The sequence below is a fragment of the Mandrillus leucophaeus genome, unplaced genomic scaffold (genome assembly GCF_000951045.1).
Source record: "Mandrillus leucophaeus isolate KB7577 unplaced genomic scaffold, Mleu.le_1.0 Scaffold365, whole genome shotgun sequence".
NCBI lineage: Eukaryota > Metazoa > Chordata > Mammalia > Primates > Cercopithecidae > Mandrillus > Mandrillus leucophaeus.
Window position 1 is genome coordinate 2252362 of NW_012103865.1, and position 23288 is coordinate 2275649.

At 36.0% G+C, this 23288-nt stretch overlaps 1 protein-coding gene across 2 annotated transcripts in view; it reads right to left on the reverse strand.

Moving 5' to 3' along the window:
• The window catches only part of TPK1 (thiamin pyrophosphokinase 1), a 409608-nt gene that overhangs the window by 209425 nt on the left and 176895 nt on the right, over window positions 1-23288 (reverse strand). For both annotated transcript variants that reach the window (XM_011989928.1, XM_011989929.1), the window contains exon 4: window positions 15328-15397. In XM_011989928.1, coding sequence (XP_011845318.1) covers window positions 15328-15397 — 70 coding nt within the window. The remainder of the gene's footprint in view (window positions 1-15327; window positions 15398-23288) is intronic.

Below are 23288 nucleotides of genomic sequence, written 5' to 3' on the forward strand. Positions count from 1 at the left end.
AAACAGCTGATGGCATTCCTCTGCTCAAAACCTTCCAATGACTTACCATCTCATTCACAGTAAATCATCAATATTATCTACAAAGGCGCTTTAAGATCTACCCTGTTATCTTTCTGATCACTCTCCTTCCTCGTAAGTTCCCCTCATTATCTCCACTTGTAGATCGTTTGCACAATTATCCATAATTATTTCCTCCTCCCAATCTATACCCCTTTATAATGTGACTTTCCACACTGTTTCCCCACCTCGAGAATTCATATTAGCCTTGAAATCTGCTTTCACTTAAAAAAATGCAGTGGAAGTGACAGCACCGCAGTTAGCAATGGAGGCCTCAAGTGGAGCTGCAGCCGTCCCTTTGCTCTCTTGGAACCCTCCCCTGTTGCCATGAGAGTAATTCTGAGCATGCCTGATGGATGGAGGATGAGACTGGAGTCAGGTACAGCTTACAGATATCCCACCTCTAAACACTTGAGTCCTTTCTACATGCTGACATCATCAACAAAACTGCCTACCCAACTATGATATCATGATATAAGAGGAAATATACATTTGGTCTTCTCCTCTGGTTTCTGATAAAACAGTTGCCAAGACTCCCGGCATCTCCACAGTAATGGGTGTCTTTTGGTATCTAGGAGATGACTGGTGACTGGGGGCCTCTAGGAGAGTTTCAAGTTGGAGGCTGATTCCCAAGAAAGACAAAGGCATAATCAGAGTGTGGAATGTTCACACCCACCACTCCCAGTGGAGCTACAGATTATGCTAATCACCGATGGCCAATGAAGTAATCAATCATGCCCATGTAACAGAACCCCCATGTAAAAACCCTAAACAACGTGGTTCAGAGAGCTTTCAGGTTGGGGAACATATCCACATGCCGGGAGGGTAGTGTATCCCAAATCCAAGGGGGACAGAAGCTCCTGCACTAGGCCTTCTCCAGATCCCACCCTGTGTACCACATCATCTGGCTGTTCACATTCATCCTTTATAACATCCTTTTGTAAATAAATTGTAAACATAAGCATTTCCCTGAGTTCTGTGAGCCATTACAGAAAATTACCAAACACGAGGAGGGAGTTCTGAGGACCCACGAGTTGCAACTGGCATTTAAAGTGTGGGACCATCTAGTGAGACTAAGTCCTTTACCTGTGTGTGTCGGAGGGTGGTGGTCTGTGCTTATTCTGAATAATGTCAGACTGAATTAAACTGTTGTATACCCAGTTGATGACCACCGGCAAATTGATGTATAAAACCCAGACATTTAGTGGCAGAAGTGTTGTGAGTACAGAAACAGTTTTCCTTTACCAACCCATGTAACTGGCACATGAATGAGCCCACAAGATCTGCCTAGCTGAACCTTAGACTTGTGAGTAAATCCATCAATCATTGTTTAAAGCCACTAATTTTGGGGGTGGCTTGTGATACAGCAAAAGCTAACTGGTATCATTCTCATGTCTCAGGGCTTCTGCACAAGCATGCTCGCTTCCTGGGAGGTTCTTCCTTTGGCTGAGCAAATGGCTTAGCTTCTCTACCTCCTGCAGGTCTTAACTCGGAAGTCACTTGCTCAGTGAGGCTCTCCCTCACTTTAATTGCTAACAACCTACTGCAAAGCATGCTACCCCTTCTCCTGCATTATTATTCTCCTTCTCACTAGTAATATACTTTATATTTTAATTATTTATCTTGCTGATTTCCTCTATGGAAGGTCAATGAAGTCAAGTATTTTGTTCTCTGCTGCATCACAGGTGACTACAATAATGCCTGTTATACAGAATGACTCCATAATTAAAATATGCTAAAATAATAATGGAATATGATTTCCTACATAATATATCAATACAACTTAATAAAGCTGGCAAGAGCAGAGAGAAATGTAAATTGTCTTATACTGTTGATGAAGGGTAACTTAAGCACAAATATTCTGGAAAGCAAGTTGTCAACTTAGACTTAAATACATTTTTTAAAATTTATAACTTCTGGCCCATATCTTAACATCTGTGAAACTACTCTGTCAGAAACTCATACACTTATAATAATACTTAATGTTTCTATAATACTTAACAAAGTTTTATTTACCAAAGTTTTACTTATAAAAAACTTGTAAGCTGGCTGGGCACAATGGCTTACGCCTATAATTCCAGCACTTTGGGAGGCCAATGTGGGTGGATCACCTAAGGTCAGGAGTTCGAGACCAGCCTGGCGAAACCCCGTCTCTACTAAAAATACAAAAATTAGCCGGGCCTGGAGGCGCACATCTGTAGTCCCAGCTACTTGGGAGGCTGAGGCAGGAGAATCATTTGAACTCAGGAGGCAGAGGTTGTAGTGAGCCAACATTGCGCCACTGCACTCCAGCCTGGGCAATAAAATGAGACTCTGTCTCAAAAAAAAAAAAAAAAAGTATGAGCTACGTACCTTTCTGATATATGGAGAATGGTTGAGAGATATAAAAATGTAACAAAATTTATATATAATGACCTGGTAGCATGTTCATAATATAATATTAAAAACAGGCATGATGTAAAGCAACATATAGATAAAAATCTATATTTCATTACATGTGCACACATACATACACTGAGCAATAAACATACAAAAATGTAAATTTGAAAAAATTATATATGTAAAAATATTAACAGAAGTTATCTATAGGAGTGGGATTTTAGGTTATTTTAATTTTTTTCTTTATGTCTTCCTCTATTCCCCAAATTCATTATAATAATCCTATATCCATAAGTGGGGGAAAAGTTAGAGGTGATAGCAGAGAATTTGTCTTTTAAAACATATAAAGTTTAAAAGAAAGGTAAATACTAAATGATACAAATTTGAGGTGTTTATCTTTATATATTTTGTAATTATGACTGCATCAAAAATTACTTGAATATGGTTTTATTTAAAATTGAACAAATAGGCTCAATTAAAATAAATAAGTTCAGTTCAGATTTTTGTCACACAATTTGGCTAAAATCTCGCTTTGATAATCCTTGCCTCCTGTATCCTAACTTGATTACATCCTATTAAAAGCATTAGAGGGCATCAGTGTAATGCATGATCACTAACTCTCTTCCTCGCACATCAGAATTAAGCTTTGGCGAGCAACTGCCACATGGAGGAAAGTCGCTGGGAAAGCCCTATTACTGCTAATAGGAATCATAAGACCACACTATTATGCAAAAATGTTCTTTTTACTGACTGATAAAATGCCAAGATGATACAAACTGTAGTTGTTTTTCTTGTTCCTAACACATGGAACAGCTCTCCAGTTACTAATAACCAACTCATGTACAGTCGAGCAGGAAAAAAACTGAATATACACTAGAGGCCGCTAGTGATAAATAAGTGAATTTTACATGAAGTGGGGAAAAAGATGATGCTGGCTCTACAAAGAAAACTGCATCCTAAGCTTCTAAGCTTCAGCTGCCCTTTTAACTACTGTGCTGGAAGTCAGAAAGCAATTTTTTTCTTAATTATTTCTCACTTTAAATATTTTTTAATAAAAGAACTAAATCTGGGAAGTTTTCATCTTGGGAAATTTTGTAAAAATTTACTAGTATTGTATATTTAAATTAAAGCTTTACCTTTAAGTAATGAAACCTTTTTATATATTACGAATTAGAAAAATAATGTTATTCTCTCACTTAGTTGTCACGAAGACCCAGACCAACTAAAGAAAGCTCTATGTTGTAAAATATAAGCTTGTCTTGGTAATATCTCATTAAGGGGGGGGGAATATTTTTAAATGCAAAAGATATCTTTAAAAAATGTACAACCCTCTCCCTGGAAAGTTATGAATCGTAAGAGTAAAATTTTAAAGTTTACTTGGAAACAAATGTAACATGAATTCAGAAAACAAGAATCTTTTGATTAAAAAAAATTTTATAAAACTAAAGAGGAATTATACTTCCTATATACTTTTTTTAAAATTTGAAAAGAATGTTATTAGATTTCTCAGAATACATGAGAGGCATTTTTGTCACTCATTTGCATGACAGATGACCATTTATTTCCCTTTCACTGTCATTAGATAGTGAGGAAGAAAAACAGTTCCCAACCAGGGGCATTTTATACCCCAGTAAGTTAGGGAGGTGTGTGGGGAGGGAGAAGTAAGGAGGAGATTAATAAAGACCATTAGACTACCCTAGGGTATGAAGACAGCACAGGCAGCAGAGAAAAGACGCTGCAGATGTATACTCACAAGGATTCTTTTGTTTGTATTTGTAGTTGGCTGGTCCCACTTAGGTGTGCACAAACTAGTATGGTCTCAGTCTTGACGGGAGGCAAATCCCACTCCAGAAATAAACACAACCACTAGAAACAAGGACATGGGCAGACAGTCCCTCAGAACCACCTCAACTCAGTTGAACACGACATTACACTAGAAAGGAGACACAGTTAGGAATTCACCTGTAGTCCACCCAGTGGCCAGCTCACAGGTGGCTAAGTGCAAGTCCTCACTTGTTCTTAGAGTGTAACCAGAGCTGTGGATCTGGCTTCCAGCTTCCCTTGCTTCCTAACTGTTTCCCAAGTCTCCCAATTCCTGCATACTCCCCCAGCCTTCCCACTTCTCTATTAATTATACCACTTTTGATTCTTGTTCACATTGGCCAGAGTTCTTATTCTCTACAACTAAAAACTCACACAAATACAAAAAAGTTAAATAAGTCCTAATATTGTTACCAGAAGAGATTTTGGTATTGGTCTCTGATTCTCCTCTTGAATAAAAATAATCTTAAGAATTACTTTTTGGGTCGGAAACAAACATTCACACTGCAATCTATGGCAGTACACTATATGAAGTCTTGACGAGTATTTCTAATCATTCTTTAATAACTCTTAAGCACGTAGTTAAGAACGCATTGCTGGGGATGAGACAGTAAAAATGCTAGAGAAATGTATGCTTTCACTGAGGTTACAGGTTGGTGGGAATATGTAAAGAGGTGACTCTAATATGATGTGGTAAATGTTTGATAATGGACGTGCTGGATAAGAGAACTTCAAGGACAAATTATGTAAGAGAGACACAGAATAATAATGTAACAAATCTGGTAAGGTAAGAAATCTAGCCACGAAACACCCTTAAATTATTTAGGATTTGTCATCTACTTGCTTAACTGAATACGTGGGGAAATTATTTTCAGGGTGAACTGTCTAAAAGGAGTAACGATGGTTAGTTAAAAATATTTACTTATCATCTATCAGTTATCAAACCTGATCCTAGCTGCTAGGATTATTTCCAAAAATGAATAAAACAAGAACAGGGAATTTTTCCCAATTAAATAGAAGCTCCCATGGATAATTTCAACATCATGTGGCATTACGGTGAAGGACTGCTTAGAAAATTCATTCCTAACTTGGGTCTCTGGAAACGAAGATTTCTGGGGAGACACAACACATGGGTGAGTTTTGAAAGATAATGATGCATAACACATGGAAGAAAGCAGGTGGCTTTTAGAACTGAATTACATAGTGTTCTGTAAAAAAGAAAAAAAACAAAACCTCCATTTGTACCTAAAACCTGCTCCTTGATATTTCCAAGGGCACGCCAATGGTTTGAAAATAATAGGCTTTTTTCAACATTTAGATGGCACAAAGATTTTAAAAAATCTTTTAAACACTGTTAATGCATACACATCTTCTCCCCTCATGGCTCCTGTAGCCCTGGGTAACATGCCCAGGTGTCGGCACCCCTACATGATGCCCAGCAGCAATGGATGGAACCTGATATCCAAGGTCAAAAGAAAGTGCTCCCTGGTCTAAGCCCCGCAGAAAGGGACAACACCATCTTCCCTGTAGTCTAAGCAGAAGCACCATTAGTCTCATTCAACCAAACTGCTCCTTGTAATTAGAAATCATAGGATTTAGAGAAGTCAGCATTTTTAATACTTATGATTTTTTATTTTAGTTCCTTTCAGTCTAACCATTCATAGACTAAATGCCTTCTTATTCATCATTTAAGTTCCCTTCCTCTGACTTTCTCTAGCTCTACTTCAAAAAGCTAGTAACAGCCAGAGTTAACTATACTGTAGTTAAGTATATTGCATATAATGTACACACACACAAAATGACTTTTTTCTTAGTGTAGTATAATATCTTCTGTTGTATTTTAAATGCCCTCTCTGAGATTCTTCAGCATATTCTTGACTTTGCTGGCTACAGAAGCAAAACTGAAGGCTTTAAGGAACACACCTCAAACAACTCTCAGATTTCTAACCCCACACTGCAAGTGACAGTTCAGTGCTCATCTTTGTGTAATTGCCATTTGGATATTTTCCCATAAAATTTATTCACTAGCCCTTGCTTAACTTGAATTCCAGCTGTCACTTCTGTTCCCTAACAACTGGAAGACGATGGATAGCTCAGTTGCAATCCTATCATCAACTAAAATGTCCTGCCCTCTATAATGATGGGTCAACAAATAATATGAGCCATCCTGTCTAGTGTTGGAGTTATTCTGTTTGCTCTTGACCCAATAATACAAATCCCAACTTTTAATAACAAGAAAATCATGCAGGAAGAACCCAAGTGTGTGTTTGCAAGAAGACGTGTATGTGCGATAACGTAAGTGCGTACGAAAAACCAGACAGGGACCGTTCCACAACTTTTTAAGACACAATTTTGTATGTGTAGTATTATGCGATTACTTTCAACCGTCACTTCTTAACTCATTGATCTAAAAATCTATTAAAAATAAGTTTAAAACGTGACAAGAAAACATGAGCTCTTATAGTAACAATCACTAAAACAATTCAACATTTTTTTTAAAAAAAGTAAAATTTAAAAAGCCACATGCTACTCAAAACTTTTGACAAATGATCTCGCATTCTCTAAAAAAATTACTGGAAGATAATTTATTTCTGAAGACTCTCTCCACAGTGCAGGAAGGGAAAAGGGTTCTGTCAGGAACATACTTTATGAAATAGAATAGCCATAAAAAACAATGCCTCTGATTAAATTTAGTTGTAAACTGACTTCCTGCAGCTGCTTAAAATGGTCTCACTCTGAAAATTTATTTTGAGTTCATGCATGATCTGAGAAACACAGCACCTTTGCATACACATTCCTCCCTCCTCCAATATTCCAAAATGATTCATAGCTGTGCATGGATAACTTTGAGACCTCTGATTTATAGCATTTGATAACGAACAGACTAAAATATATTACTAAACTAATCTAATCAATAATTTAAGATAAATATGCCTTCACAGTTTGTTGTGTAAGGTTCTTTAATACCAAGACTTCTGTTGTAAATTCTCTTTACAATGCACTAATCATTTTTACCTTTCATCATTTTGATTCAAAGACCTAATCATGTTGACATGCTTACAGAGCTTGGTAATTTGATTGCATAAATACTTTTTAATGGAAATTTGCTGACGCAAATGACTAATCATTGCTAAGGCTAGGCTTATAAGAATTGAACCAAAGATCTTTGGTTCATATTTGTTTCCTTTCTGCATATGTTAAAGCATACAGAAATTACATGTTTTGACTATTCCATGAGAGGCTTGAAAAGTAGTAAAAAAAAAAAAAAAAATCACAATCAGTGAGAAAACTAGTCATAGAGAGACTGAAATCAACTGTCACATATATTGGAGGTTATCAAGACCACAACTTATGCTCAGATACTTGACACCAACTTATTTCACACTGATTTCATGTTTATTGTCTTATTCCTTTAAAAACAGTATTGAACAAGCTTTTATATACTTTTTACTAAGATATAGTAAATATAGACCTTACATATAAGTCTTTACTACTATTTTATATAATGTCTATCTAAGATTGAATTGAAAACATTGAGAATTTTGCTTGGTTACGACTAAAAGAACATATATTCCAAAGAAGTACATAAAAATTGACAACAAATTCCAACAAAAAGACAAGTTTTAGAAATTAGGTTCATCAACCGTGTAAAATAAAGAAAATTGTGGTGTATCCATATACTAGAACACTACTCAACAGTAAAAAGGAACAAACTACATAAAATAACATAATAAATACATAAAATACATGGATGAATTAAAATACATAAAATAACATGAATGAATCTCAAAAGCATTTGATAAGTGAAAAATGACAGAAAAGATAACAAATTGTGTGTTTTCATTTGTATGACATTCTAGAAGTCTACAAGAGACACAGTGTGGGAGGAGGAGAATGACTGCAAAGCAAGAGGTAGGAACTTTTTGGGATGATGGACGTGTTTTAATCTTGACTGTGGTGGTGGGTACGCAAGTATATAATGCTTCAAAAATAATTGAACTGTATGTTTAAAGTGGATGTATGAAATTATAGCTGAACAAAGCGGATTTAAAACAAAAGAAATCAGATGCCAAATACTACATTCCTATATGCCAACCACTATCTGAAAAATGCGTATAACCTTTCTGAAAAGTAAAACAATGACTACATTCAGAATAGTTAAGTATGACAAAAATATTTACAGCTATGGCCGAAAACTACATCAAGTACACACTGAACTATTCAATAATTTATCACTATAGCTTTTAAGAGCCATGCTCTATCCTCTTGATTTATCCAGATCTTCTGTAATTAGCCACAGTAATGTTACCTCATCAAGATTTCTCTAAATACTCCAAAAGAAAGTCATCTCTTCCTGAAATGTCATAGATGAAGAAACTACAGCCCGAGAAGTTAAATTACTTGCTAAAAGTAATGAAGTGGCAGAATCCGATTGTGAACCATAATCGAACTCTCTGACTACATAATGTCCATTCTGGAGGCCGTTGCTACCTGCAATGAAATAGAATGAAAGTGTTCAAAGTTACTCACAGACAGCCAGACTTAGACTGTCATTGATTCCTTCAAGAGTAATCAGATACTTGCTACCAGATGCCTGGGTTAATTGTATTGATAAAGGCTTTGGAAGCTAATTCTTAAGAGCTATCCTCCCACATTATTCAGTTATTTTAATTATATTTTGAACTTCGTTTAGCTGGGCCACAAATAGTCATAGAGTTAGAGTTACAACAGTCATCCTCTTCACACTTGATTAATCTAAAAAGTAGACTGATCTGATCAGTAAGTTGCATGATTATACAAAGCTCAAAGACTTAAATTGTAACTGTGAGAAAATTAATGAAGTGAGAGGAAAAAGAGATCAGGAACGTATTTTGCTTTTCTGTTTGAATAGGTCCTCATCATCCTGCCATTGTTAATGAGTGTTTAATTACGTGGTCATTTCCATGAATGCAAGGGATTTTTGTTAGGTGCTCATATTTAAACAGAAAGGAAACTCCTAAACATCTGAACTAACCTAGAACAGTGTTTATATAAAGATACTCTCCTGTAGAATTTTCCATTCAGGATTCTATAATTCATTAATTACTCTGAGTAAACTAACCTAAAAACCACCTTCCCAAATTTCAGATATCCTACACACAATACTAAAGATATAGCAACTTCTTAGACTGTTATGCTGATGAGTCTGAGAATCTCTAAGTACCACAAAATCACAAATAAATAAAAAACCCTCACATTTAGCACTGATATTCATGGTACACATATTGCTCTCAAAATGCCAATGAATTCAAAGGCAAGGACCTTAGCTCCAGGATAAAAGATTCATTTAGACAGGAATTAGAATGTAACGTAACATAAGATACTCTGGAAATAAGTGAGATATATACTATACATGACTTCAGACAAAAATGCACAATCTTTTTAGACATGAGCCATTTCTGGCTTATAATACTAATAAGATACATAATTATTGAAAGTTTCTTTAACAAGAAGATACTTCCAATAGCTGGTATTATATCTTAGAAATCCTTGACTTAACAAAAGCTTAGTCTTACATCTCTGCTAACACATCAAGGAAAAATCACTGATTCAAATAAATTCTCAAATGCTCATTAGTGTACCAGATATGAAGCATATAAAGATGATTAATTATGATTGCTGCCTTCCAGGAGTTTACCACCTAGTGAAGAAGATAAGATACATCTAGGCATAGCTAAATCGCAAGATAAAATGAGAAAGTAAATAATTACGAAGTATTATGCAAAGTTAAAGGGTAATAGATCACTAGAAATTTACAACCTAGTAAAGAATGGAAGTCTTTACAGCTTTAAATCAAGGCAAAATGTGAATGTCACATTGTGATTTAAGAGTATTACTACAGTGTAGGAAATGCCAAGTCACTTCAGGCTGGAAGGGAAGAGGAGCTTCCTGGAGTACATGGTGTGTTATGTGAATACCGATGCATGGATAGGATTGCTACAAAACGCGCTAGCACACGCTGCTAAAACCATCTAAGAATGAGGACAGCACAGGATCTAGCATTAGGATTATTTGGAATGGCCACACAATTGTAATGGGTGGTGCTAATGTATATGAGATCAGCCATGAGAAAGGGCCAGAGCAAAGGCAGAGAGGAGAAAGGGAATGGCAAATTTAGGACAGTGAGCAGTTCTGCTTGACCAGAATATAAGGGAAGAAATTGGACATGCCCAAAAAGATAACCCTGCATCTCAAGGTGGTTAATTTAGATTTTATCCAGGAGACAAGGGAGAATCTCCCCGCCTCTCCCCAACCACTACAAATGCACACACGTATGCATACCTCCCATGCTCTGTGGTCCCAATCTTTCACAACCTATTAGGATCCTCAGGATATTTTCTAATTCCTCCATTCTGGTCTAACTCTCCTTGCTCTATGCCTTCCTTTGTTACAGAATCTATCACATTGTACTAGAATTTTCTGTATATGTCATATAATCCATCATACTGAATGGCACCAGGGAGCTTATGTTTACTGAGCTTGCATCCACTTAACAAGTAACTACAGAAAAATTAATCATATGTCCTACTGTCCACAGGTCAGAATCAATAGATATTAATAGATACACTGCAATTCACGATAAGAAAAAATATTTAGGGCTTCTTTATCAAAACAAAACCTGATAAATGAAGAGAGGCTGCTTTCATAGTTGAAACAGAGACAGACATTTGTGAAAGATGGAATGGCCTTGAGGACATTATGCCACATAAAATAAGCCAGTCACAGAAAGACAAATGCTGCAAGATTATCTCATCTGAGGTATCTAAAATAGTCAAAATCATAGAATCAAACTGTAGAATGGGGTTGCCAGGGGTGTAGGAAAGTGAGAAATGAGGAGTTACTAATCAATGGGCATAAAGTTTCAGTCAAGCAAGATGAGTAAGGTCTGGAGATCTAATGGATAACACTGTATCTGTAGTCAACAATATGTATTACACACAAAAACTTGCTAAGAGGTAGATCTCATGTTAAGTTTTGTTACCAAAGTTTTAAAACAATTTTAATAAAGATTGTGTGCAAGCATTTCACACATCTAGTATAGAACTGGACCTAAGCTCATGGCTGTTTTTCTAATTAATTAAAGTGATAAATAAGAATTGTTTTACAAGGTATTTATAAATCAAGTCATGAACTAGCAATGGTCAATAAATACGTGAAAAGATGCCCAACATCCTTAGTTATCAGAGAAATGTAAATTAAAATCACAAATTCCATTCACAAACACTAAATGGCTAAAATCAACAAGATAAAAAAGAACAAATACTTGTGAGGATATGGAACAATACAGACATTATTCATGGAAACATAAAGTGGTACAACCACTTTGGAAAAGTGAAATGTCAATTTCTAGAAAGTTAAATATATATTTACCCTGTCACCCAGAAACTTCATTCTTTGTACCCACTTCCCCAAATTAAAACATGTTCATGGAAACCCTTGTATAAGAAGTGGCATTTACACATAATAGCCAAAAACTGGAAACAACCAAATGTACATTTTGTGAATAAACAAATGTAATTGTGGTATATTCATACAATAAAATACCACTGAGCAATAAAAAACAACTACCAATACACGAATGAATTGCAAAAACATGTGAGCAAAAGAAAAAAGACACAAAAGAACACATACTATATGATTTCTTTTGCTCGAAATTCAGTAATAGATTTTTTTAAAGTCTATAGTAATGGAAATCAGAAAGCAGTTGACTAAAGGTAAAATGCTGTCTGGATTTCAATCATGAGGGAATTTTCTGGGGCTAGGGAAATGTTCTCTATCTTGTTTTGGATGGTGGATAAGAGGCTATAAATAAATGTCTGACAAAACCCATGTAATTAAACATCTATGATATGCATTTCATTATACATTAACTATGCCTAAAAATTATATAATTTATATATGTGATTCATATAATACACATGATTTATACATATGTGTGTGTATATATAACCTTTATATACATATAGAAAGGTAATTTTTTAAAAAGAACATAGGATCTAACTTAAAGAAGTTTCTATTGGCCAAAGACGAGACAATCTGAACACTGAAAACAGTGATATCTGCACATCTGTAATAAAATGAAACCTATCTAATATGTATAAGCCAAGAGTTTTGGGGCATTAATTCAGTATTCTGAAAGCAGGTAACAGAAGAACATTAATCACCTCTATTTCATAAACTATGTTTCCATTGAGTAATCTTGGACTTTCTGGGCTGCAGGATAAATGGGTACTATGTTTCCACTTGCTGATTACAGTCAAATTCAATACCCTTTTCTGAGTCTTCTTTTTACTACACACATCTCCCCATGAGTCCCAACCGCCTCACCTGCCACACTTCAACCTTCCCTTTCCCTCTGGGTCCATGAAAGAGTAAAGGAGCCAGCAGGCCCAGGCAGGGGCCTGGAGCACACCTGGGTCCTCTGCAGGCTCTCCTAGGGCCCTGGCTCCAGGAGGGACAGATGTGGACCTGAATGCCCAGGGGCATCCAGAAGCAGAGTGACACAGGGCCTGGGGCCTCACGCCCTGCCCCTCCTCAGCCTGAGCAGAGGGGAGAAGGTCCCACCACTGATTTTTCCCTGAGCTTTACTCCTCTGTAACCTTTGTTCCTCTGCTGCTGTCTATATGTCTTCCTTCCTTCTGTTCCAAATGTAGAAATATTTTGTCTTCAACTGAAGATGGATTCTTTAAAAATTCATGTTTTATCACATAATTATGAGGCATTACATTGTACATATGGATGTTAAGTAAATAAATAAGAATAAGACAAGTAGTGGTCCACAAAGTACATACTGACTTTTTAAAACTCATGCATATTTTTTCCTTTTTTATTTTAATGCCTTTCTATTAGAAATACAATTAAGAGGAATTATGTTTAGTTACCTGAATCCAATTAGTTTGACTGGTTAGGGTTTGTATTTAGAGGTTGATTCAAAGACTTAATTCCCACATGAGACAGTTTCATTCATCTTCCTATTAGAGATTCTATCCTCACCCAGGCCAGCAATGTCCCTGGGCATCAGAGTAGGAATCATTGCAAACGCACAATTACAACTAGAAAATCAATGAAAAGTACAATGTTTATTGAACATCTTCACATATGAACAAACAGTTGTTAAATTATATAAATCTTCTTGGAAGATTTCTAGAAGATTACTTATCAATGTGTTGAGAAATATCACACGTGGTTATATTGAAATTTGGGCAAAAAATAATGGTATTCGCCCCCTAAATCTGGTAATCTGTTTTGCTTTCAAATATGAATAAAAGCATTTTGTTTGAAATCATCTGCTTTGTAGCAACATGGATGCTGCTGGAAGCCATTATCGTTAGTGAATTAATGCAGTAACAGAAATCCAAATATTGCATGTTCTCACTTATAAGTGGGAGCTAAACATTGAGTACTCATGGACATAATGATGGCAACAACAGACACTGGAAACTACGAGAATGGGGAGGCAGGGGGTTAGGGGTTGAAAAAGTAACTACTGGATATTATGCTCACTACCTGGGTAACAGAATCATTCACATCCCAAACCTCAGCATCACACGATATACACGTGTAACGAAACTTCATGTGTAACGTGAATCTAAAATAAGAGTTGAAATCATTTTTAAAGTGCTCTGTTATCTTTCTTATTAGTGTCCACCCCAATTCAGTAAAAATAATCAATATGAGAATCTATATTTCTTCACAAGCATTATCGATAGATCTTATGATCAAAGATCACTTGGGAGGCACGGTGCTGAGATCCTTTCATTTGTGGTTATAATTATGTTCACAAGCTACACCTGCCAGTAGAGAATACCTGGCACCAGATTGTTTGCCAGCAAGCAGGCTACAGGTCCAATACATAAGCTTGGCCTCATGGGCATTACGCTCTTATCTGAAGCAACCGGCCTAGACATTTTTTATTACAACACATACTTGAGTACTTTTTCACACATTGTCCATGTCAGGTCTTGGAGGATACTGTCAGAGGAATTTGTAAAGTTACAAAATAAAGGAGAAAAAAACGTTAAGAATTTAAACTGTCTTTTAGGCTGTCACTCTTGCTATATTTTTTGATAATGCATCTAGTCCCCAGACATTAGCATTAGCATGTCCAGTCTCGAAGGAAACATGCCTTCCTCCTATAAGAAACTGGCTGCTTTCAAAAAGCAGCTCCAGTGTCAGAAATTTTGATCCCATAAAGAAAAATATATTATTTCAAAATACATACATTTAATTTGTACCTAGAGTATGTTACATCATAATGTTTTTATTTTTTGCAACAAGGAGGTAATTTCTTAAACTATAAACATTTCAACATACTTAACAGCACATATGACAGAGATGAAACTATGTTTCATAGTTAGTCTACTTATATCTTCACTATAAATTCTTGTATTTGCCAAGGTGTTTGAACTACAAACATGTTCACAATGAGCTAGGTTTAAATTCTGCTTCCATCAAACATATTATCTTATTGAAAAATACCTCACCACACAAAGTAAGAAAAATCAGACAGCAAGGATAGTAAATCTTAAGGAAACTATTCATCTCCTAAAATATAAGTGTACGCATAACTGAGAAATAATTAAGTTAAATTATACTGGGCTTTACTCAACACTAATATAAAATTTCATATTTTCCATGAGGGAATATACACCTACTTTATATAAAATCAGTTTTTATTCATTTACACTGTTTGAATAACATCTCAAATTGCCATTTGAAGTTTTATTTTAGCTGACTTTCACAGTTCTCACAAGTATCAAGATTTGATAATGCTACTTAATGTGGCTTTGAAGTAGCAGAATAAAGGTTTTGAAAATAAGAACAGATGCACCTCATTCTACTAAAAGATACCATTCAAAGCAAGAAATAATACAACATGGTTACGCAGCTCAGGTTACTCTTCCCTCACTGGGGAGATTTTCCATAAAAGAGTCTGAAGGAAAAATAACAATGTCCACTTACAAGAAGAAAATAAAACAACAGAGAGCAGAAATTAGTGGTACTATGCACACTGGCTAAAAGAAAGCATACCTTTCTCTCTCTCCTTCGGTGATATCATATAAGCGGTTGGCACCTCCATCAGCACAGGCTCTTAAAAGAGCTTCAAATAGAAAGAACAAAATCATTTCAATACAGGAGGCACAGAGCAATATCTTTCAAATGATGATCACTAAAAAGCAGGCACTCAGACGCACACAGTCACGCTAACCTCCGTGAATCATCTCACATTCATCTGTTGACGCTGCTGGTACTAAAAACGATTCTATATTGCATGTGACAAATGACAAGTTTATTTCCTTTCTGCATCTTTTATTTATTTATTTCTTTTTCTCTGAGACGGAGTCTGGCTCTGTTGCCCAGGCTGGAGTGCAGTGGTGTGATCTCAGTTCACTGCAACCTCTACTTCCCGGGTTCCAGTGATTCTCCAGCCTCGGCCTCCCGAGTAGCTGGGATTACAGGCATGCGCCACCACGTCTAGCATATTTTTGTATTCTGAGTAGAGACAGGGTTTCACCATATTGGCCAGGCTGGTCTCAAACTCCTGACCTCAGGTGATCCACCCACCTTGGCCTCCCAAAGTGCTGGGATTACAGGCGTGAGCCACCATGCCCAGCCTTTCCATCTGTTTTGATTACATAAAGGAGAAGACTGTAGACGGTGCTAGCATGTCTTCAATGTTTCTTCCACGACAGGCAACAGAAAATGGTTTGTTGTTTTTGTTGTTTGAGACAGGGTCTTGCGCTGTCACCCAGGCTGGAGTGCAATGGCTCGATCACAGCTCACTGCAGCCTCAACCTCCTGGGCTCAGCTGATCCTCCCACGTCAGTCTCCCAGGTAGCTGGGGCTACAGACACACACCACCGGATCCTGCTAATTTTTATATTTTTTGTAGAGACAGGGTTTGCTCAGGCTGGTTTCAAACTCCTGGGCTCAAGCGATCCACCCACCTTGAACTCCCAAAGTGCTGGGATTACAGGCGTGAGCCACTGCACCCAGCAAAATATGGTTTTCATTGTGTTCTCTCCTTTTAATAATTTTTACATATATTTTTGATTTATATCATGTAGTATGGGTTTCAATTTTTATTTTGATTAAAACATTTCCTCTTAAAAATAAATGACAAGCATGTTTATTTTAAAATATAAGTAAATAATAATCTAGATAATAGGAGCATAATGTAAAAATTGTGAAGGTGGTACAAAATTAACTGAAACTTGGAAATGCTAAGGTAATCAAATAAATCCTGCCGTCTCTCCACCTTGGGCCTTGGCCTCCTCCTTTCCCATGATTTCTCCCTGCTACTGCTCTCAGATTTGACACTGCTAATCAACTACTCCCTGAAGTGTTTGCAGTCCATGGAAGGTGATTTTTTGTTGCTGGTGCTACCTTCCTGATTTCTATTTTTCATAGAGATATTTAGTATCTTAGCATCAGCTCAGAATGAACATTGTTAGGTATCAAACTAGCAGGTTCTTTGCAAGAGTCCTAAGATAATGTGACAGGGTCTCCACTTTAAACATCTTCTAACCAGTACAAATAAGCCAGAAGCCGATTAACTAACGTCCACTCTCAGAACTGACCAACATAGTGAGAAACTACTTTTCTTTGAAATTAAAATTAATGGCACAGGTAAGTGGAATTGAGGGAAAGAAAACAAGCAGCCACTTTCCCTTATGTATTCCTCAGGTATTTGAAATATAAAATAGTTCAGATGAGCACAGCCTCTAGAAAAAGATCAGTGATACGTGATTTGTTTTAGAAACTGTAACATAATAGATGCTAGAAAATGACCACTTAAACAAATAAAAATCCACAATTTCCACTGTGGGAATTTCCTCTGAATTTAATCCACCCACGAGCGCAAGACGTCTTATGAAAATATTTGAAATAGGATGGAATGGTCCCAAATCTCAGCAGGGGACCTAACCACCTCCTGACATTTCACACCTGCATACCCCACCCAGCTTTAAGGCACATTTAATGAGCGTCTCTTGGTGGTAAAGACACTCCTCTTCTGTTTGGCTGCAAATGTAATGATTTCAGCTTCACTCTGGAATAACAGATTAGCTGAGTATAATACTGTAAATTGGTAGTAAATTTGATGGTATTAGTACATTGGCTTCTGATTGCCATCGGTACACTGATACTTTCAGAAAGCCGCTGTCAGTCCAATATTTTTGTGTGTCTAACCCGTTTTCTCTTTCTGGCAAATTTTAAGACTTTCCCTTTATCTTTGGTTTTTCAAATTTCACCATGATGTAGCTTATTTGGAATTAACTGTGCTTCCAAGGTTGGGCATGGGGGCCTCAGGAATGCAATCCCAGCACTTTGAGAGACTATGGCGGGAGGAATGCTTGAGCTGAGATATTCAAGACCAGCCTGGGCAATATGGCAAAACCCTGTCTCTACAATAAATTTTTAAAAATTAGCTGAGCATGGTGGCACTCACCTGTCATCAGAGCTACTTAGGAGGCTGAGGTGGAGGATCGCTTGTGCCTGGGGAGGTCCAGGCTGCAATAAGCCAAGCTGGCACCACTGCACTCCAGCCTGGGCGACAGAGTCAGACCCTGTCTGAAAAACAACAATATGTGCTTCCTAAATCTGAGGACCCATGACTTTCTTCAGTTCTGCATAATTCTTAGCCACTTTTAATTCCATTATTTCATGTCTTCCATTCTCTCTATGCATCAATTTTCTGACACTCCATTTAAACATATTTTTAGACAGTCTCATTCTGCCCTTCACATTTCTTAAACTGTGTCACTTCTATCACCTTTTTTTTCTGTATATGCATGTAATTTCTTCAAACCTCTCTTTCAATTATGTCTAGTCACCTGTTTAAAACATAAAAGTTTATAGTCTTACTGATTCTTTTTAAAGAAGTTCTATTTGGTTCTTTTTTCAATTCAAGGTCTTTTCTGATAATCTGTTGCTAATGTTTTCTATACCTTCTTTTATCCTTTTTTTTTTTTTTTAAATATCCTTTCCCTATGGATGGGATATTTAAAGAACATCTACCTGATTATATTGTCAGAAATAAAAGTTCCAATGTGTTTTCCACTTATCCATGATATGTAAGGCTATTTTATATGTTCTGTGTTACATGAGAAATAAAGCAGAGGACAAGTGGAAAAAAACATTCCTTTTCCCTGTAGCTTACTCACCTGTAAATAAGCATATGACTTATGGAATAAGGTTATTAAGTAATTATTTAATAATTATATATAGTGCCCATTATGATACAAGAACACATAAGTATTCAATAAACATGAGTCCTCTTTCTCCATTTTTGTCAGAATGAAAAAAATCTGAAAAGACTGTGTTCCTGGAAAAGAAAAGTCATATCTACTTAGAAAGTAAAAAACAAAAAATAAGAGTTTTGGGAAAGACATCTAAAAGGGACGTTACAAATTACCAATACACATTTTCTTGTAAGGAGTGGCACCCAAATTCAAATTATGTCACAAATATAACTTGCAGAAGATCACAGAAGACGTTGCACATTTCCTAAGTATCAAAACTATCAAAAGCTAAAAGATAGAGATCAGCTCACGTACAAAATATAGCACAAAACAAGTGATTAGGGAGAAAGAAACAAATCATTAATAGAAACAGATGGTAAACTGTCAGTAATTATCTTTGGAGTATATAAAACAATTCTCTGTAAACAAAACTAACAAGTGTATGGAACATTTTTATGTAATAACTGATTCACTAAAGTAATACTGAAAATCTCAGAAATAGTAGTTTTTAATGGTCAAGGATTATCAAACAGAATGACTTGCCAATTTTTCACATTATATCATTTTGCAAAGATCAGTTGAATTCAACATGTATTCCTATTATGTGCTAGGCTTTGCATAAAATAAAAAGATGAACAACAAACAGATCTAGTTCTCTAGGCTCATATTATAGTGAAAAACATGAAAACAGAAGCAAATACATGCAATGCACTGTAGACTGCGGTGAGGGCTATAAGAAAGTCTCCAAAATGCAATAGGAAGACAAGGAAAGAAGAAATGAATTTCAGTGGATAAATGTGTAAATCTGCTAATAATAAATCCAGTTCAGCTAAGATCAGTTACTTTTACAATAGAAAAAATGCTAATGCTATTATTTCTAACATCCATCTTTAAACTGATATTTCTTGAGCAGATTATAAAAAAGACAAACACCTATATCACAGGAAGTAAATTTGTCCACATCTATTCCTGCTTTAAATGGCAAAGGGAGCTAAAATAAGCATGATGATATGTATAGACTATCTTCTCAGGGCATGTAGGTTGAGAGTAGGGAGGAAAAACAAGTTCCAGTCTGTCCCTAAAACCTTTTTGTTTTCAGTAAAGCATGACCAAAAAAATGTATTCTAACTCTCCTACATTTTATTAACCAAAAGGTTTTCACCAGTTTCAAATATTTTCTATAAACATAAATAAAACTGCATTTGAAAAATAAAATGTTTCCAACATATTGTAAACAACATTGGCATAAGTTCATGCACAGTGACGTCTGAAAAATGCGTAAACCAGTATCACTGTTAGAGAAAGTGACCAACTAAAGGAACCAGAAGTAGGGGACATTCTTTAATTTTTGATAAATTGTAACGAATCTGCCTAAAAAAACTGTTCACTTCATCATCATTTAAGTTGTCCCAGGCTTTAATGAACAGAAGTTACTGCATGAGTTATCTTTTAATGTAAAAATTCCATTGGCTTATACAGCAAAATTTCTGCAGATTTGTCACATACTATAACTTCAATGGCTGAGCAATTACTTACCATGCAACAGGCTGATAAACAGATGAAGACTAAAATATATTAAAAACCTCTACAGCAACTTTATATTTTAGTAGAACCCGTAAGTAGGTGAAAGAAATCTTTAACTTTTTTTTTACTTGGCATAAGTTAACATTACTGACAAATAATGAAGAGCTTCAGGCACAAGCAGAGGTTAGTTCCCTACTTCAAATAGCTCCCTATTTCTTTGGAATAAAGTTGAGTTGAAATAACTTCACTTTCTGCAAAGTAGATTATCAATTAGTTCCAATTATTAAGGTGGGAGAATAAAACAAAGTAGATTCTGCAGTTTCGGTTAAAGAACACAAGAGACAGAGGATTTCAGTGCTAGTCTAGATCAGCCACTTAGTCCTATGATGTTGAGTTAATCCTAGGCATTCTGATTTTAATGCAAAATCAAGATCATTTGGTATATCCTACCAAAATCACACACACACAAATTCAAGGACTAGAGAGAGACAACATAAATAAAATTAGAAGGAAGGTGCATGAGGAAACATCATCTCACACGCTGTTGATGAGGCTACAACACTGAGGGACAGTTTGGCAGATTTATAAAAACGTTAAAGGTGTGTACCTGTTTACCCAGAAATTCTACGTAGCCTGCATAAATACTTGCCAAGAATTACAAGGAAATATGTATAAGGATATTTGCTGTGACAGTCTGTGTAATCATGAAAAACTAATAGCAAACTTATATGGCCCACAGATGAATGTTGGTAAAATATACCATGGTCCTAATTTTTACCATCAAAAACGTTAGATCTTATATGTATTAGCATATTATCTGTTAGGAGATACAGTGTTATTTTTAAACTTTGAATAACCTTGGTCAAATCTTCCTTGCAATAGCAATTCATGGAAGGTATAGGAACATACTAAATCCAAGAAAGCTAAGCATCAGGTAAAGGTCTTTATGTCAAGATTGTAGATCAAGTAATCAGCAATCAGCATGGATAAGATGCACCCGCACTGGAAAATGGGCCCTAGTCTGGCACCCTGAAGGAAACCAAGGGATAAAAACTAAAGAGACCCCAAAATCAACGGCTTCCCTGGCAAAGCATATCCCAAATGTGGAGTGACTGGTACATTTGAAAGCAATTACTGTGAAATGACAGACCTCACTAATTTTGTTATCAAGCTTTATTACCTGCCTCATGGCCTTAAACTTGGCATTGAGTAAAGCCTATCATGCCTTATTAGTTTGTTAATCCAAACACAAGAACACTTCTATATTCCATACGCCAAACTCATTAACAGGGATTATTTATGAGGAATGGGGATGGCATAACGAAAAAGACTTTTTAAAAAATTACTTACAATAATCACTGTGCTGTTAAAACTATTTCTCAGTAATATGAATTATATTGTAATTACAATTTTAAAACCAACAGTAATAATTAAAAGGAAAAATAAGAGTTACAGACTTAAGATATAGCAGGAATGATTCCAGATCCAATCTCAGGAGAAGGAATTAGATATGTTGCCAGATTGGTCAGGATTGAGTCACAGGTGTCTACAGTTAAATGAGAGGACAGAAAAGGTCCAGAATCTTATTTAGAAGATGTTTCACTGTGTCCCAGGAGAGCTAAATAATTCCAATTACTTAAATCCTGTTTATTCCTAACCAAGTTATTGCCCCAGTACTTCAAAGATTCAATTAAGTCTTATGTTCCCGAAATCAATCTAATCTGTCAATATTCATAGTTTGAGCTAGGGATTCTGTCCCAAATCTGAGAAACAAAAGTAAACCACTTAATCTCCAACTTCTGCTAAGCCACCTCTAGCACCCATAAGAGTTAGCCTAGCTGCGGAAAAGAAAATAGATCCCGTCTGAATGCACCTCAGAAACAGTCCACTAGCAACTGCACATCAGTAAGTGATAATTATTTGCTAAATATGTGAGTACGTACACAACTACACAGGTATCAGTTGGAAGTTTATTATCAGGCACTAAGGAGGATAAGTGAGTTTTTGTTTTTGTTTTAATTTGTATTGCATTAAGAACACAAGATCAGATTTAATCTCTTAAATAAGTATATAAAAAACGGTACTGTTAACTATACATACAATATTGTACAAAACATCTCTAGAATTGGCTCATCTGGCATTAACTAAAACTTTACACTCATTGAAAAGCAACTCCCCATTTGCCCTTCCCCCAAGCTCCTGGTAACCAGCATTCTACCCTCTTATTGCATATGTTTGACTATTTTTGATACTTCATATTAAGTAGAATCACACTGTATTTGTCTTTCTGTGACTGACTCACTTCACTTAGCATAATGTTATCTAGGTTCATCTATATTGTCATATATTCATTCTTTTTTAAGGCTGAAAAACATTTCATTATATGTATAGTCTACATTTCTTTATTGATTTATCAGTTGACAGACATTTAGGTTGTTTCCACATCTTAACTATTGTGAGTAGTGCCACAATGAACATGGGAGTGCTAATACCTTTTTGGGATCCTGATTTCCATTCTTTTGGATTAAACACCCAGAAGTGGGATTTTAGGACTTTATGGTAATTTTATTTTTAATTTTTTGAGGAATCTCCATACAGTTTTCAACAGCGTAAACCAACTGAGTGCACGTGTTTTTCACTCCTACCAACAGTGTCCAAGTGTTCCAATTTCTCCATATCCTCAACAATACATGCTGTCTTTTGTTTTTTGATAACAGCCATCCAACAGGTGTGAGTCGATACCTCATTGTGGTTTTGATTTGTATTTCCCCGATGATTAGTGAACTGAACATCTTTTCATGTACCTGTTGGCCATTTGTGTGTCTTCTTTAGAGAAATGTCTATTCAAGTCCTTTAACTATTTCAGAGAGAGTAGATTTTAGATGTACTTACCAAAAATATATATATATATGAGATGATGAGCATGTTAAATTGCTTACATTGAGTAATCATTATGTATATCAAAACATCACGTTGCACATTTCAAAAGAAGACATACATGATGCCAACAGTATCTAAAAATGCTCAACAATCACTAATTATTAAAGAAATGCAAATTGAAACCACAATGAGATACCATCTCACATCAATCAGAATGGCTATTGTTAAAAAGTCAAAAAATAGGGAGCGCGGAGCAAGATGGCCGAATAGGAACAGCTCCAGTCTCCAGCTCCCAGCGCGAGCGACACAGAAGACCGGTGATTTCTGCATTTTCAACTGAGGTAC